This window comes from Bidens hawaiensis, unplaced genomic scaffold, assembly GCF_021521415.1.
Source record: "Bidens hawaiensis isolate Kalapana, Puna unplaced genomic scaffold, B.hawaiensis_p1.1 tig00053018_1, whole genome shotgun sequence".
NCBI lineage: Eukaryota > Viridiplantae > Streptophyta > Magnoliopsida > Asterales > Asteraceae > Bidens > Bidens hawaiensis.
Window position 1 is genome coordinate 1,694 of NW_027499535.1, and position 18,048 is coordinate 19,741.

At 39.8% G+C, this 18,048-nt stretch overlaps 2 protein-coding genes and 1 long non-coding RNA gene across 3 annotated transcripts; 2 read left to right on the plus strand and 1 right to left on the minus strand.

Moving 5' to 3' along the window:
• Nucleotides 1–11,275: 11,275 nt before the first annotated feature.
• On the plus strand, nt 11,276–11,854 carry LOC143599871 (uncharacterized). The gene has a single exon (XM_077077721.1). It carries the CDS (start codon nt 11,411–11,413, stop codon nt 11,852–11,854), a length of 444 nt encoding a protein of 147 aa, XP_076933836.1. The 5' UTR covers nt 11,276–11,410.
• A 1,581-nt stretch (nt 11,855–13,435) lies between these two features.
• On the plus strand, nt 13,436–17,592 carry LOC143599875 (serine carboxypeptidase-like 18). The gene is made up of 15 exons (XM_077077725.1): nt 13,436–13,463; nt 13,500–13,675; nt 13,755–13,891; nt 14,274–14,350; nt 14,526–14,648; nt 14,768–14,870; nt 14,953–14,990; nt 15,085–15,186; nt 15,269–15,355; nt 15,535–15,624; nt 15,717–15,788; nt 16,210–16,358; nt 16,470–16,583; nt 16,660–16,723; nt 17,331–17,592. The coding sequence occupies exons 2-11, from the start codon at nt 13,560–13,562 to the stop codon at nt 15,765–15,767; spliced, it is 924 nt and encodes a 307-aa protein (XP_076933840.1). The 5' UTR covers nt 13,436–13,463; nt 13,500–13,559; the 3' UTR covers nt 15,768–15,788; nt 16,210–16,358; nt 16,470–16,583; nt 16,660–16,723; nt 17,331–17,592.
• Nucleotides 15,669–16,189, minus strand: LOC143599876 (uncharacterized). Its single transcript, XR_013147373.1, has 2 exons — nt 16,021–16,189; nt 15,669–15,817 (listed from the first exon to the last, which is right to left on the minus strand). It is a non-coding gene; the product is annotated as an uncharacterized LOC143599876 (long non-coding RNA).
• Nucleotides 17,593–18,048: the final 456 nt, after the last annotated feature.

An 18,048-nucleotide genomic window follows, 5' to 3' on the forward strand; every position in this document is an offset into this window, starting at 1 on the left:
TCTAGTTTTAGGTATCGAGTGACATAATCTGTGTATAATTTTTATTTATTAATAAAATGGCAAAACAGGTCCTTTATGTTTTCATGGTTTTCAATAATCGTCCTCTGAAAAACTTAATGACTGAAATCATATTCTGTGTTTCCAAAATGTTACACGTTACGTCCTTTTTCACTAATCCAGTTAGATTTTTCGTTAACTATGATCACATGACTTGCACGTGAGGGTAAATACGTAATTTCATTATCCAGCTCAATTCCCCCCTTTTATAACCCTCTCCGTCGTTTCATGAGCTGGACAATGAAATTACGTATTTACCCTCACGTGCAGGTCATGTGATCATAGTTAACGAAAAAATCTAACTGGGTTAGTGAAAAATGACGTAACGTGCAACATTTTGGAAACACAGAATATGATTTCAGTCATTAAGTTTTCCAAAGGAAAACTATTGAAAAACCATGAAAACATAAAGGACTTGTTTTGCCATTTTGTCTTATTTATTTTATGGTATGATATAATTATATATAGATATTAAAATTTAGGGTTAAATCTAAACGAGTCAACGAGCCGAGCTAGCGAGTCAAGCCAATACCAAGCCATGAGCTGAGCTGAGAATATGAATACTCTTACCTTAGGTTATAAACATGATAATACTTTCAGATTAGCCTTGAAAATACAACAATTGTTTTTCGACAGAATTACAAATTTTGTTCTTTAAAATAAGACGAATTACGGTTCGTGTCCTTTTCTAAGTTTCCTTGCAGGCGGTGTACTTTAAACTTTTTTTTCCTGCACGTTATGTCCTTTACGCTAACTGGGTTAGAAAAACTCAGTTAAATACCCTCACGTGAGGCGCATGTGAGGGTATTTTTGTCTTTTCGTCTGTACCTGCAAAACACCTTCTCATCATTTCTCTCTTCTTTCTCTCTCTAAGCCACCACCATCATCATACCACATACCACAACCACTTCCTTCTCTCATCCTTCTCTCTCTATGTTCTACCACACCATCACCATATCACAACCACTCCTCAAACACCATCACCACCGCCACCATAGCTTCGCCACCAGCACCATCAAACACTTAAAACTGTTGCCCCTGTTCATCTTATTTGTACCTCCCAACTTCATCGATTTCTTGAGAGCTGTTTTGATGACCGAAGACAGTACCGGAAGTTTGGATTTTGACCGGATTTGTAATTCATCATCAACTCCCTTTCTTCTTAAATCCGGCACCATCTCCGGTCACCTTCTCCGGCGAGGAAGACGAAACCCTAATTAACTGCAACTATCCTGGGTAAACTGGGTTTGAGATTGTTATTATTTACTTTATGCTTAACAGTTATTAATGGAAATTGATTTGTGTTGTGATTACTGTAGCTGAGCTGGCATATTTGTGACATCTGACCCGATCCGACCCGACCCAGGTACCCGTTTCTCTGACCCGATCTCTCTTTTATTAATTAATATTTATACTTATATTTTACTTTTAATAATAATATATATTTTCCTTCCCGCCTCTTTCTCTCTCTTTCTTTCCGCCGTCCCGTCCCTCTCCTTCTCTCTTTCCGCCTCCTTTTCCCTCTTGTCGCCGTCCCACCCTTACGCCTTGTTTCCCTCTTTGCTTTTCCTTTGGTTCTTCCCGCCTAAGGATGTCTGCAGCTCCACGCGCCAGACTCCTTACATGGAAGCCTGCGTGAAGACATCTTGTTCCTGCGATGCGTGAAGAGAACTCTTCTCGCAGCGCGCTAAGAATGCATGTTCTTCCCGCAATGCGCTAAGAATGTATGTTCTTCCCGCGATGCGCTTAGAATTCTTGTTCTTCACGCAGCACGCTAAGGATTTGTGATTCTTCCCGCAGTGCGCTAAGGATTGTTGTGCCAGCCTTCGCGCTCGCGCACTCAGCCTTCTCGCGCTAAACCCTTTGAGTTTTCTTCTGTTTAAATCTAGCCGTTTGCTTTTGTGTTGTCTTATCTTTTGAGCTGTTGACCTAATCTGCTTTGTCTGAAAAGTTACTTTCGGCGCAGCATGCGCACCAACCCCATTGGTTGGCAGAAAAAGTGACTGACATTATCTTTTGAGATCTGCTTTTGCCATGCTTGACCAGTACCTTTATCTGAACCGTCCATGCCTGTTACTGTTCCCTGTCAGCTTTTATCTTGCCCCCTGCAGCTGCCATATCTTTTGATATCTTTTGCTTTTTGAGATCTTTTCCCCTTTTTCTAGGGTTTGTGTCTCCTAGGGTTTTCCTATAAATAATAATAATATTTTCATAACACATCACACACAAACACTTAATCTCTCCTGTTCTCTTGCTCCTTGCTCTCTCTGCCGTCTTCCTCTCTGCCTCCGTCTTCCTCCCTGTTCTGCCCTGCTTTTCCGGTAATATATATATATATTATATATAATAATTTACTTATTTAATTATGCTAACTTATTATCAAGACTTAAAACAAATCATTAAAACAATAATCTTGTTTATAGGTTAACTTGTGCTTGTTTAAAGTTGGTTCTTGCTTTATCTATCATCGCATCTTTATCAAGTGAGTTATCTCGTATCTAATCCCTTTTTATTTTAAATACTTTGGGATGTTCATGTGTTCATATCAAACTTAGAGTCTTAAACTTGTTTATGAACTTTAGTCGCGCAGTATCCCATGTGTTGAGGACGTAGACTTGGCTGTTTATTTGTATGTGTGGATCATTAACCGTATGGACGGTCTATTCCGCAGTTTTCATGGTACCATTAGATGAACACGGGAGAACATTCGTTTATGATTTTCTCTTTTGTTACACTTGCACAGTTAGTCTTGTTTGTGAGCTCAATTGTGAGCACTGGCAGTCTTGTCTCTTAGAGTTGGTCCCGATCAGATTACACCCTTGTTGAAAACCAGACATACACATGTTGCGCGCAGATTTATTGTTATCTATGTATTGTATTAAACTTGATTTCTCACCAACACGCAAGTGTTTGACGTTTATTTTAACACATGTTCAGGTTTCCAGTAGCTGTTTTGGAGCTTGTGGACACGTAGGACGATTTTACTTTTGGACCTAGAATTAAAATGTATCAGGACAAGTTAATTATGTTTGAATGTTATAATTTATAATATATTGATTTATGTTTGATTTATGTTCTTTATTTTCCCCGCTGCGCGTGCGCGATAAAATGTGTATTAATAAATATTGACACCAATAGTGTCACGAGTAATGAAACAATATGTGGCGCCCCGATGTATAATCCGCCTTTGGTCGGGGTGTTACAGATTGGTATCAGAGCTCGTTGACTTTAGGATAGGTGGTTAGACGTAACGGCCTAGAATACCTAAGAGTCCCTTCTCGCGCATGAGAGAAATCTCATGTTTGCGCGCTTATTGTTAATTACTCGTTATTTATGAATATGCTCGCACTTGCGCAGTATATGATTTTATGTTTTATTTCGCGATATTTCGATTTTTGCTGAATTTCGATTTTTATTGATTTTACTTACATATTCGTTTGTTGGGATTGAAAATCCGAAAGGTCATGGTGATACATGAATAGTTGATTTTCGATTTCCATTTACGATTATGTTCTGAGGTTGGAGACTTGAAAAGTCATGGTGATGCATGAATTGTCAACCTCCAATACTCATTTTCTTGTGTATTTTATATTGAAGATTGAAAAGTCATGGTGATACATGAATCGTCAATCTCCAATACTCGTTTGCTCGTATATTTTAAATTGGGAATTCGGAAAGTCATGGTGATACATGAATTGTCGATTCTTGATTCGAATTTGTTACCTTTATTAAGTCTGCATTTAGGATCATTTATTTTACTTAAACTTTTGACTGTAACTGACTCCGTGAAACCAAGCTTTATAAGATTAAAACTTTGCGCTAAAACCAAGATATTAACTAAAATTAAAATTTTTATAGAATGCCTCCGCTATCTCGCCGATTTCAGAGAAGAGAAGCCTCGCGCATGCGTAGACAGCAACGTTCCCAGGAAATGGCCGCCGCAATAGCCCAAGCTTTGAGCCAAAACAATGCTAATACCTCCAGTTATAACATTAAGTCCTTTAATGCGGGTAACCCTCCGAAGTTCACAGGTCTTGAAGGAGCCACCGTGATGCTCCAGTGGCTCGAGAAGATAGAAAACACTTTCCTTCACACCCAATGCCCCTCAGACAGACGAACCCTATATGCTTCCAGTGTCCTGGAATCCAGAGCGCTTACATGGTGGAATGGAGTAGCTCATGCGCGTGGCGCAGAGGCTGCTTCTAGCATGACATGGGAGGAATTCAAGGAAATTCTTACGCGAGAATTCTGCCCTCCCAACGAAGTTAAGCGCCTGGAGGAAGAATTCTGGAACTTGAAGCAATACAGCGGTGAAGCGCGCGAGTACGCGACGCGCTTCCACGAGCTAAGCTTACTGGTCCCTCACCTTGTTACCCCTTCCCGCCGAGCCATCGAGAAATTCCTTGGGGGTCTCCCCATGGAAATTCAAGATTCTGTATGGGCCAGAAACCCAGTTACCCTCCCTGACGCTATTGAGTTGGCCGCTGTGCTCAGCGACAACCATGTCAGAGCAGGAACTCTGTTCCTGCGGGGAACTGAGAAGACCAAAACCACCAAAACTGTCCCTGAACCCGCAGAAACCAAACCAGAACCCTCAAACCGTAACAACCTCAAGCGCAGGCGCAAGGCCTATGCGCTTACCAACCCGCCCATTGTCCAGCAACCCGTTTACCAACCCCCAGTTTACGCGCCTAACCCTCTGTCAGCTTACCCAACTCCCCCTGTAGTTCACAACTATGCCCTAACCAATCCAGCACTCCCTGCCCCGCCTCCTAAGAAACCTTACACAGGAAACCATCCCTTTTGCCCAACCTGTAGATTTCACCACCCAACCCAAACCCCGTGTCGACTTTGTACCCGATGTGGCCGTACTGGTCACACTGCTGAGAACTGTAGAGTCCTTCCCGCCAATCCAATTGCGCCAACACCACCAGTCTACCCGCAGAACCCACAATCAATCTACCAAAACCCACGACCCAGATCGTGCTTTAACTGCGGTGATCCCAGTCATTTCCGGAACGCGTGCCCGAGACTGCAAGTGCAAATCACACAAGCGAATCCGGTGAACCAGATTTCGAACCAAGTGACGCGTGGACGAGCTTTTAACATAACCGCGCACCAAGCGCAAGCGAATAATGACGTAGTTAATGGTACATTTTTACTTAACGGATTTTATGCTTCTGTACTTTTTGATACTGGCGCCGATCGAAGTTTTATCTCTCGCGCCTTCGAGCAGAAGCTTGCGCGACCGCGCGATGATTTAAAAGAAGATTTTTCAGTTGAATTGGCTAATGGTGAAATTATTTTAATTAACTCAGTGATTAAAGATTGTACGCTTAATCTTAACGAAAACGATTTTCTGATCGACCTCATCCCTATGCCTCTTGGAAGCTTTGATGTTATCATTGGTATGGACTGGCTCTCGAAGAATCGCGCCGAAGTTATTTGCGCCAAGAAATTGGTTCGCCTACCTCGAGAAAATGGTGATCTTTACATTTACGGCGAAAAACCCTCCAGTGGTCTTAAACTTATGTCTTGCGCCGAAGCCCAAAGACTCATGCGGAAGAAGTGTATTGCATTTCTAGCCCATGTGGTTAAACCCGATGAAGGAAAGAAGCTTCGCGATATCCCGATTGTGCGTGATTTCCCTGAAGTTTTTCCTGATGATCTTCCTGGTATCCCTCCCGCTCGTGAAGTCGAGTTCCGTATTGATCTTGTCCCTGGTGCTTCCCCCGTGGCTAAATCTCCTTACCGTCTTGCACCCGCTGAGATGCAAGAATTGGCCAGCCAACTTCAAGAGTTGACTGCTAAAGGATTCATTCGCCCTAGCTCTTCGCCCTGGGGTGCTCCGGTGTTGTTCGTTAAAAAGAAAGATGGATCGTTTCGCATGTGTATTGATTACCGCGAGTTGAACAAACTCACCATTAAAAACCGGTATCCCTTACCGCGTATTGACGACCTCTTTGATCAACTCCAAGGTGCCTCTTGTTTCTCGAAGATTGATCTCCGCTCTGGCTATCACCAGTTGCGCATCCGCGATGAAGATGTCCCGAAGACTGCTTTTCGAACTCGTTATGGCCATTTTGAATTCTTGGTCATGTCCTTCGGTCTAACCAACGCACCCGCCGTTTTCATGGATCTAATGAATCGGGTGTGTAGGCCTTTCTTGGATAAATTCGTGATTGTGTTTATCGATGATGTTCTGGTGTATTCTAAGACCAAGGCCGAGCATGAGCAACATCTTCGGTTGGTGTTGCAAAAGCTTCGAACCGAGCAGCTCTATGCTAAGCTTTCCAAGTGTGAATTCTGGTCTGATGAAGTACAGTTTCTTGGTCACGTTGTAAACAAGATGGGTATTCATGTCGACCCATCCAAAATTGAAGCAATCAAGAACTGGATTACGCCATCCTCTCCTTCTGAGATCCGTTCCTTTCTGGGCTTAGCTGGTTACTACCGGCGATTCATTTCGAACTTCTCGAAGATCGCTTTGCCTTTAACAGCTCTGACGCACAAAGGTAAACCGTATATTTGGGGCTCGAAGCAAGAAGAAGCCTTTCTAACGCTCAAGCGTTTGTTGTGTGAAGCTCCTGTTCTTGCGCTACCTGAGGGTAATGATGATTTTGTCGTGTATTGCGATGCATCCAACCAAGGTCTCGGTTGTGTTCTTATGCAACGAGGCAAGGTTATCGCTTACGCATCAAGGCAACTCAAGGTTCATGAAAAGAATTATACAACTCACGACCTCGAGCTTGGTGCAGTTGTTTTTGCCTTGAAGATCTGGAGACACTACCTTTATGGTACTAAGTGTATCCTCTACACTGACCATAAAAGCCTTCAGCATATCTTTGATCAAAAGGAACTTAACATGAGACAACGCCGATGGAACGAACTCATCAGCGATTACGATTGTGAGATCCGGTATCATCCTGGTAAGGCTAATGTGGTAGCCGATGCGCTCAGCCGAAAACCCTGTCAGCTTAACTGTATCTTGCCGCGCACCCAGCTTCACTTCGCGCCGATTCAAAGCAACCTTGAATCGCGTATTCGTGACGCGCAGCGCGCATCCATCAGTAATGGTAACCTTCGCGCCGAGTTAGCGTGTGGCGCGGAAGCACTCTTTGTCCCTAATCTGAGTGGAATTCTCTGCTATCTCAATCGCATCTGGATCCCTTGTGATGAGAATCTTCGCGCTGATATCCTGAGTGAAGCGCACAAATCTCGATATTCTATTCATCCTGGCGCTGATAAGATGTACAAGGATTTGCGCATTACTTATTGGTGGCCTGGTATGAAAAAGGATATTGCTGTGTTCGTAGCTAGATGCCTGACTTGTTCTAAAGTAAAAGCTGAACACCAACGCCCATCTGGTTTGCTCGAACAACCAGAAATTCCTACGTGGAAATGGGAAGGTATAGCGATGGACTTTATTACCAAGTTACCTTTGACAGCAAGCAAACATGATAGCATTTGGGTAATAGTGGATCGATTGACTAAATCTGCTCACTTTCTGCCCATTCGTGAAAACTACCGTGTTGAGCATCTCGCGCAGCTTTATGTCAAGGAAATCGTCTGCCGCCATGGTACTCCTTTGAGCATCATATCCGATCGCGATGGCCGTTTTATATCTCGCTTTTGGAAATCTCTCCAATCTGCGCTAGGAACTCGCTTGGACATGAGTACGGCATATCATCCTCAGACTGACGGTCAGTCTGAGCGAACTATTCAAACTCTTGAGGATATGCTCCGATCTTGTGTTCTTGATTTTGGAGGTAATTGGGATTCGCACCTGCCTTTGATTGAGTTCTCTTATAACAACAGCTATCATTCCAGTATCGGTATGGCCCCATTTGAAGCACTTTACGGTCGTAAATGCCGCTCCCCGATTTGTTGGAGCGAAGTGGGTGAAACTCAAATCACAGGACCCGAACTTGTTCAAGAGACAACCGATAAAATCGCCAAGATCCGTGATCATTTGCTGACTGCCAGAAGCCGACAGAAGAGTTACGCAGATCGTAGGCGAAAGCCTCTCGAATTTCAAGTTGGTGATCTTGTTCTCCTCAAAGTGTCGCCTTGGAAAGGTGTGTCCGCTTTGGGAAGAAGGGTAAGCTTGCTCCTCGTTATGTTGGTCCATTCAAGATTCTCGCGCGTGTGGGAAAAGTTGCCTACAGACTTGACCTGCCGCTCGCGCTCAGTAATGTGCATCCAACGTTCCATGTTTCCAATCTCAAGAAGTGTTTAGCTGACGAGAACCTTCACATTCCACTTGATGAAGTTCAAGTTGATGAATCCATGCATTTCATTGAGAAGCCTGTTGAGATTATGGATCGCGAGGTTAAGCAAACCAAGCGCAGTCGTATCCCTATCGTGAAAGTTCGCTGGGAGTCCAAGCGCGGAGCCGAGTTTACATGGGAAAGGGAAGATCAAATGAAGATCAAGTACCCGCACCTGTTCTCTGCGCAACCTACTTCGAGATAAATTTCGGGACGAAATTTCTTAAAGTAGGGGAGACTGTGACATCTGACCCGATCCGACCCGACCCAGGTACCCGTTTCTCTGACCCGATCTCTCTTTTATTAATTAATATTTATACTTATATTTTACTTTTAATAATAATATATATTTTCCTTCCCGCCTCTTTCTCTCTCTTTCTTTCCGCCGTCCCGTCCCTCTCCTTCTCTCTTTCCGCCTCCTTTTCCCTCTTGTCGCCGTCCCACCCTTACGCCTTGTTTCCCTCTTTGCTTTTCCTTTGGTTCTTCCCGCCTAAGGATGTCTGCAGCTCCACGCGCCAGACTCCTTACATGGAAGCCTGCGTGAAGACATCTTGTTCCTGCGATGCGTGAAGAGAACTCTTCTCGCAGCGCGCTAAGAATGCATGTTCTTCCCGCAATGCGCTAAGAATGTATGTTCTTCCCGCGATGCGCTTAGAATTCTTGTTCTTCACGCAGCACGCTAAGGATTTGTGATTCTTCCCGCAGTGCGCTAAGGATTGTTGTGCCAGCCTTCGCGCTCGCGCACTCAGCCTTCTCGCGCTAAACCCTTTGAGTTTTCTTCTGTTTAAATCTAGCCGTTTGCTTTTGTGTTGTCTTATCTTTTGAGCTGTTGACCTAATCTGCTTTGTCTGAAAAGTTACTTTCGGCGCAGCATGCGCACCAACCCCATTGGTTGGCAGAAAAAGTGACTGACATTATCTTTTGAGATCTGCTTTTGCCATGCTTGACCAGTACCTTTATCTGAACCGTCCATGCCTGTTACTGTTCCCTGTCAGCTTTTATCTTGCCCCCTGCAGCTGCCATATCTTTTGATATCTTTTGCTTTTTGAGATCTTTTCCCCTTTTTCTAGGGTTTGTGTCTCCTAGGGTTTTCCTATAAATAATAATAATATTTTCATAACACATCACACACAAACACTTAATCTCTCCTGTTCTCTTGCTCCTTGCTCTCTCTGCCGTCTTCCTCTCTGCCTCCGTCTTCCTCCCTGTTCTGCCCTGCTTTTCCGGTAATATATATATATATTATATATAATAATTTACTTATTTAATTATGCTAACTTATTATCAAGACTTAAAACAAATCATTAAAACAATAATCTTGTTTATAGGTTAACTTGTGCTTGTTTAAAGTTGGTTCTTGCTTTATCTATCATCGCATCTTTATCAAGTGAGTTATCTCGTATCTAATCCCTTTTTATTTTAAATACTTTGGGATGTTCATGTGTTCATATCAAACTTAGAGTCTTAAACTTGTTTATGAACTTTAGTCGCGCAGTATCCCATGTGTTGAGGACGTAGACTTGGCTGTTTATTTGTATGTGTGGATCATTAACCGTATGGACGGTCTATTCCGCAGTTTTCATGGTACCATTAGATGAACACGGGAGAACATTCGTTTATGATTTTCTCTTTTGTTACACTTGCACAGATAGTCTTGTTTGTGAGCTCAATTGTGAGCACTGGCAGTCTTGTCTCTTAGAGTTGGTCCCGATCAGATTACACCCTTGTTGAAAACCAGACATACACATGTTGCGCGCAGATTTATTGTTATCTATGTATTGTATTAAACTTGATTTCTCACCAACACGCAAGTGTTTGACGTTTATTTTAACACATGTTCAGGTTTGCAGTAGCTGTTTTGGAGCTTGTGGACACGTAGGACGATTTTACTTTTGGACCTAGAATTAAAATGTATCAGGACAAGTTAATTATGTTTGAATGTTATAATTTATAATATATTGATTTATGTTTGATTTATGTTCTTTATTTTCCCCGCTGCGCGTGCGCGATAAAATGTGTATTAATAAATATTGACACCAATAGTGTCACGAGTAATGAAACAATATGTGGCGCCCCGATGTATAATCCGCCTTTGGTCGGGGTGTTACAATATTTAGGCTAAATTGTGCTTTGATCTTCAATTGATGAGAAACACTTTTAACCCAGTTACTAATTAGCTTGATCTATATTGTATCACAGTTTGGCCTAAATATGGATCTGGGTTTGTGGATCTGGGTTTGAGATTTTTAAAGGTAAAAGTTGAAAAAGAAAGAATTTATTGTTATTGGATGGGTAAACTGGATATGGGTTAAAGGGGAGGTGGATATGGCGAAAATCATGAAATTAACATCTGACTTGTGTTCGATTTAGCGGTGAACGGTGGTGGTAGCGGATTTGGTGAAAGGGGAGGTGGATATGGCGGTGAACGGTGGTGGTGGCTGGTTGCAAAAAAGGCAGTGGTTGCCGGAGGTTGGATGGGGGCAGGTGACCGGAGATGGTGCCGGAGAAGAGGAACAGTGGTTTGATGGTGACCGGAGAAGGTGACCACCTGCAAAAAAGGAAGTGGTTTCCGGTGGTTTAGATTAGAGAGAGAAAGAGGAACAGTGGAAAGAGTATGGAGTCAGAAAGACGAAAAGACAAAAATACCCTCACATGCGCCTCACGTGAGGGTATTTAACTGAGTTTTTATAACCCAGTTAGCGTAAAGGACATAACGTGCAGGAAAAAAAAGTTTAAAGTACACCGCCTGCAAGGAAACTTAGAAAATGACACGAACTGTAATTCTTCTTATTTTAAAGGACAAAATTTGTAATTGGGCCTTGTTTTTCAAATATTCTTACAAACCATTGAGTAATTATTATTTTATTGACTCCAAATTCATTGCATTTCCCTCCACACATCAAAAAGAAAAAAAAATTAACAAACTCAAACATCAAAAATTGAACCATTAACATACACTACAAAACAATATCACCCTTAAAATTGGCGCCAAAATCATCTAACCCGATCCCGATTCCCGCCATTAATTAACACAAAACCCCCCACAAACAGACGAAAAATCAAACAACTGCCAAAACCTGAAAATGGGAAAGACCAAGAGAGACGAGAAACAATACTGGCTGCTAAAAACCGAGCCAAGCGAATGGTCATGGGAAGACCAGGCATCCAACGGCGGCATCTCTAAATGGGATGGCGTTAAGAACCACCAGGCTCTTAACCATCTCAAATCCGCCCGCCTTCACGACCTCTGTTTTTTCTACCACTCCGGGACCAACCGTGAGTGGTACGAAGACGACGCCGGGGCAGGTGCTGTGGACGTGAAGGCGGTCGGGGAGATGAGGAGGGTGGTTGACTTGAAAGGAGAATTGGGGGGTAGTTGTAAGGGGTTTGGGTTGTTTAGACAGCCTACGTTGTCGGTGGTCCCGGTTCCGGAAGATGTTTGGGAGAAGATTTGTGAGATGGGTGGTGGGTATGAAGGTGATGGTGTTTGTGTAGGTAATGAGGAAGAAGACGATGAACATGTTTAAGGTTTAGATGTTCATTGTCGATAAGATGTTTGATGATTTGCTTCAGTGAATATGTAAAGTTGGTTTAGAATCTTGGATCATCTTTTTTATTATCAATGTTGATCGGGAGTTGTCTTCAATCTTCTTTTGTCATTTCATCTAAATCATTTATATGAATACATATAAGCTAATTGTAATGTTTTATTTATGAGATATCAAACCCGTTAAAGTTATTTCAAGGGTTCAAACTATTTATTCAAATAAGCAAGTTGGATGTTACCTTGTCAAAGCAGTTTCCAAACTCTTGAATTTGCATATCTAACACGGTGTTGAAACAATCATACTCGTAAGTAGTAATAATGGTGATATATGATGCGTCTTTTGTCTCGGCCTTTTTGGGTTAATGTATACATATTTATCACTTCCAGCTCATGCTTTTTACCAAGAAACTAGTGACTTACTAAAAAAATGTTTCAAAACCTTCTAATCTCAACTTCTAAAGTCATTTCTTGGTGGTTGTTAAAATTCCATGTCATCGCTTTTAAAATTCCATGAGTTAGGTGTCAAATTTTCTTGGGATGTGGTCAAAATTTTAATGTATAAGTAATAAAAAAATTCGAAAGGGTGCAGACGACACCCATGCTAAAGCATTGGGTCCGCCTCTGGCGTAAACAAAAAAATATGCTAGCAGGACTCAAAATAAGTCAGGTTAAAAACTCAACCAAGTGAATTGTCATAGATCATTCCAAATCAAATTGAGTATTTAAAGAGAAACAGATTTATCGCAACAAAAATCAATAATCAAATTCATGAATCACAAAATTCACAAATATTTTTTTAGCTCTTTTTAGTTAGTGCTTTCAAAGAAAAAATCAGAAGTTATGTTTGTGTTTTTTATGTAAAGTATTGTCAGGTGACTTTTACAAGTAAATATTGGTTTTGATGTGCAAAAAAATGTTAAATAAATTAATATGTTTTATAAGAAAAAACAGAAATTATGTTAGTTTTTATGTGCAAATATTGTTATATAAATGACTTTTATGTAAATAAACACAGAGCCAATGACATTCTCGATCTCTATCTGTATCTCTATAATTACATTAAAAAAATTAATTTTTAGTCTATTTTTTCAATTAAATGATATGTTTTTTATATTTTAATATTTTTATCATTATTTTTTTTCCTCCTTCCTTCCTTACCACTTTTAAAAAACATTAAAATTTATTTATAATGAATAAAATGTTTCTTCAAATTTACTCGTAAATAATAATATTTTCTTTTTCTTTCAACTCATAGCCACCTCTAAAAATGAAGAACCACAATCACATATAATATTAGAGAGTGGATTGGAAATGATCTTTAACATGAACCAGCCGTACTCGAAGAGGTAATCCTGATCACATTCATAAGTGGCACGTGTAAAACAAGAGTTAGGGTCCACTTGTAAACCAACAATAAGCAGATTGCACCAACCAGGAATTAATCCTGATCACATTCATAAATGGATATGATAGAATATAACATTAACCTCCGCCAACAAATCTTCCCACTGTAACTACCAATTCTTTCACTTTCCTTCCTCAGATTATATAATATATATATTATATGCTGCTAACTAATTAATGATATTGTTTCATGTGTATGAGTTCTTTTGTTAATTATGAAGATTGATACATTTTATTATATATTAATTAACTTGTGCAGATTATTACCACCACGTAGTCCAATGTGGTTTATTGTGTTTCTGCTGATCATAATGTCCTTAAAAGTTACAGAACCACAGTTCTTGGTTAAGTCATTGCCCGGTTTTCGTGGAGATCTTCCTTTCACACTAGAAACTGGGTAGGCTTATTAATTTTGATAGAATTCGGGTAATTTGATGATATCATATTAGATATATATGCTGAAAATGTGGTTACAGTTATGTTGGAGTCGGAGAATCGGAGTTATTTTACTACTTCATTGAGTCTCAAGGGAACCCAAATGAGGACCCTCCCTTGTTTTGGTTCACCGGAGGCCCCGGTTGTTCTGGTTTTTCTGGCCTTCTGTATGAAATAGGTATTTCTTATGTCTATAGTATAATAATTATACTAAAACATGTTTTCATATGTTGTTTGTCACGAATTATGTTACTTGGATTATTGTACTGTACACGTCAAAAATTTTTTTTGGGAGTGGGGGTATCCTGTATATATGGGATAGACAAAATATTTACCCTTATCGTACCCTCGCCACAACCTATAAATAATTAAATAGCTCTGTAATGAGTGAGATTTTAGCATTAGTTTGTTTTATTTTCCAAATGTGTTCACAAATTCACTTGATTCTTCTGTCTCCATTCCAAACTTTACATTACCTCTTTACAGTTTTGTTATCTGCATTGACAGTTTATATGGTTCAAAACTTTAAATGTACATGACATTTCGTCGGTTCTTTCCAGGTCCGTTAACGACTAACTATGCAACATCCACTTTGGAAAAGCCAATGTTTGAGATAAACCCTTATAGCTGGACAAAGGTATCCGATCTTTACCCTTCTTTTTGTTTTGCTTCTTATATATACAATCCTTTTATCGGAAGGCCAAATGGAAACATTAACTTCCCAAAACTGGCTTATCTATATGTAAGGTTAGCTGTTTACTTATAAACTTTGAAATGTGTTTGATGTTAACAAGTGTTTGCCTACATTTTAGGTGGCCAACATTATATTTATTGATCAACCTGCTGGGACTGGATTCGCCTATGCAAAAACTCCAGAAGCTTACATAACAAACGATACATTATCATCAATTCAGGCTTACATTTTTCTGAATAAGGTGCGCAACAGATGGAGGTCTATAAAACACCTAGTTTATATTTGAGCCAATTAATCATTTGAGATATAAGCCGATAAAAATGTTCGCTTGATGTGTTTTACTTTTATCTGTCCTAATAGTGGCTTGTGGATCATCCTAAATTTCTCAATAATTCATTGTATATTGGTGGCGATTCCTATATGGGCATAGTGATTCCCATGATCGTTCAGGAAATATATAACGGTAATCATACTTTAGAAAAACATAAGTTTGATTTGTGAAAGTACAGATTAGGATTCAGCTTCTTCTTTCATGTCTTTTGTAGGTAATGAAGTTGGAGAAGGGTCACATCTCAACATCAAAGTAAAATATCAATCTATGACTTTGAATAAATTAATACTTACCTAATTAATCTTTTCTTGGATTAATTATTTTGAATTTCTTTAATCCAACTCAGGGTTACTTGCTTGGTAATCCTTTGACAGACACAAGTGGCGACTATAATTCAAGAATCCCGTTTGCTCATCGTATGGCACTCTTGTCAGATGCAATCTACAAGGTAATCAAGTATATATGTTTCTTAAGTTACATGTGTTTGCAGTCAACTAAAGAAAACAAAAGTAAGTTACATATTTTTGCAGTCAGTTAAAGAAAGTTGCAATGAAGAGTACTTAAACATAGATCCCAACAATAGTCTATGTATACATGATCTGCAGGTGGTAGACAAGGTAGAAGAGTACTTAAACATAGATCCCAACAATAGTCTATGTATACATGATCTGCAGGTGGTAGACAAGGTACACATGCTAGAAGTCAACTTGGGTTATCACTTATCAGTTAATAATTTACTTGTTGGAATTAATCTTTTTTTATTTTAATGCTTTCTTTGTATCTAAATTGCTCTTAGTGCCTTGAAAGAATTTGCAAGTCTCAAATTTTAGAGCCTTATTGTGACACTTCAAATACCTTAGGAGCTCTCGAAAAGCAATGGTGTCGAGTATTATTCTCTCCCTCTTTATCTCGATCTACAAGGCCAAGATATTTTTAAACGGGAGAAGATAATGAAATCTTAATCTATACTCACTGCAGGATGACAACTATGTATACTCCTATAGTTGGGCTAATAGTCAAGACGTGTGAGAAGCTCTTCATATCCGTGAGGTTTGTTGTTCATAACGAGTTTCATTCATCTTCATCTTAATTGAATCACTAATCCGTTTAATCTTTGGAGATACGTTAGAAACACAGACCTTGAAAAAAAATCTAATCTACTCTAAATTACTCTAAGTTATGCTAATACAATGTTTTCTTTAACAAATATGGGCACTCAAGAAGAGCGGGCTCTGTGCCGTTGCCCACCCGCATGGTTGGGCCAAACCTGCTAACAATCAACCAGCTACTATATATTCTTAACAAGCATAGATTAAAAAATTTTAGAATCTTTCTTTATTGATTATTTACTATATACCATGAATAAATATGTGTATATATTATTCTTTTGTCTTACTTTCAATTGCATCTTTAAGTAAATAGATATTTTGTAAAATACGTACGTTATTATAAATAATGCCACAACCTCCAGGAATTCAGCGATATTGATTGGGTGCGATGCAATGATAGCTTGCGTTCTCATTATCATAAGGAACCCATATCTTACACACACAATGTCTTAAGTACCGTTGGCTATCATCGACGTCTTACTGATAAACATTGTCGAGCTCTTATATACAGGTAAAATACTCATTGTTCTGCTTTTTCTCATCTAGTGTTAGCAGATATGGAGTGCAAGATATTAGTTACTTTATTACCTTTTTTTAATTAATTAGTTTTTTTTATGAATAGTGGAGACCATGACAAGGTTGTTCCATATTTGGGTACATTGAACTGGATTGAATCGTTAAACTTGTCGGTTGTAGATGATTGGAGACCATGGTTTGTTGAGGAACAAGTAGCCGGGTTAGTTATATTGTCATTTGAAGCAACCATGACTTGCTACCTTCAACAGCTTAAGATACAAATATTTTTCTTGTAGATACACGATGAAATACTCAAATGAGTCAAATGACCACTACCAGTTGACATTTGCTACTGTAAAGGTAAAAACTGACTTAAAAGTTAAATCTCATCTTTACTAAATACTCATAAATAAACCACCTATAACCGCACCTTGCTTTGAGCCCGGCCTCCACCCGAAGGGAGACACTTTATCACTGTACCATGTCCTTTGGGAGCTTTTATTAAGGGTGTGAATTTCTTACATGAAAGCACAACACAAACCCAACATGAAAACTGAGGGTCTGTTAGTCTAAAGAGGTTCGGTCTGGCCCGTTTAACTCATTTGTTTATTTTTAAATTTGTTTATGTAATAATTTAAATTATTGGGTATTTTCATGTCAAAATATAAAATTTTAAGAACAAATGTGTATCCTGTAAACATATTTGCCTTAAAAAAACATATAAAATAATATGTAAATTTAGAACTTAAAGTTTTAATATGTAAAAAACAAGTCTTTATCAGGTTAAACAGGTCATGTTCATGTCAACTGGCTACGTGTCGAGTTCATGTAATTTTTTTGTGTGTGTCGGATTCAAGAGCCACCAACCCTCGAACACGACCCATCTGGCTTTCATGGAGTGAAGGAAATGTTTTTCTTTTTTAATATAACGATCGGATGATAGTTAAATCTTTTGTATTGTGAAAAGGGAGGAGGTCACACAGCTCCGGAGTACAAACCTAAGGAATGTTTAAACATGTTTATGAGGTGGCTTGCAAATGACTATTTATAAGCAGCGGGTGTTGAGTTTTATGTCTGTATTGATTCAGGTTATATTTGACTAGCCATTTTATTTGAGGTGGCTGACCGGCTTCCAATAAGAGTTATATTCTCATGTTCCTCTATGTTGTACTAAGGTGATATTCTCTGTTATATCATGAATCTAGACAAGCAATCTAGAACCTGGACCATATTTGAAGAGGTATGTACCCGCCTCAACACCGAGCGAGGCGGGTCAACCCACAAAGATATAGACAAGAGGCTTGAAATCAAGACATTATGAAGGCGCAAAGCCAAAACCTATGCGCATGGCGCATATCACATATGCTCACGCATATCACATATGCTCATGCATCACATGCTCAGGCATCACATATGCTCACGCATCACATATGCTCAGGCACCACAGATGCTCACGCATCATATATGCTCACGCATATCACATATGCGCGTGGCGCATCCGCGCGCGGCGCATATCACATGCTCGTGCATATCACATTTGCGCATGAAATATCTGCGCGTGAGAATAAAGAGAAGACTTCGCGCATCCTCAGGATATGCGCATATCACACATGCACATGATCAACCTCGTCCTTATCCAAATCAGGATTAGGGCAACCTTGATTGTGCACGTCAGACAACCTTCC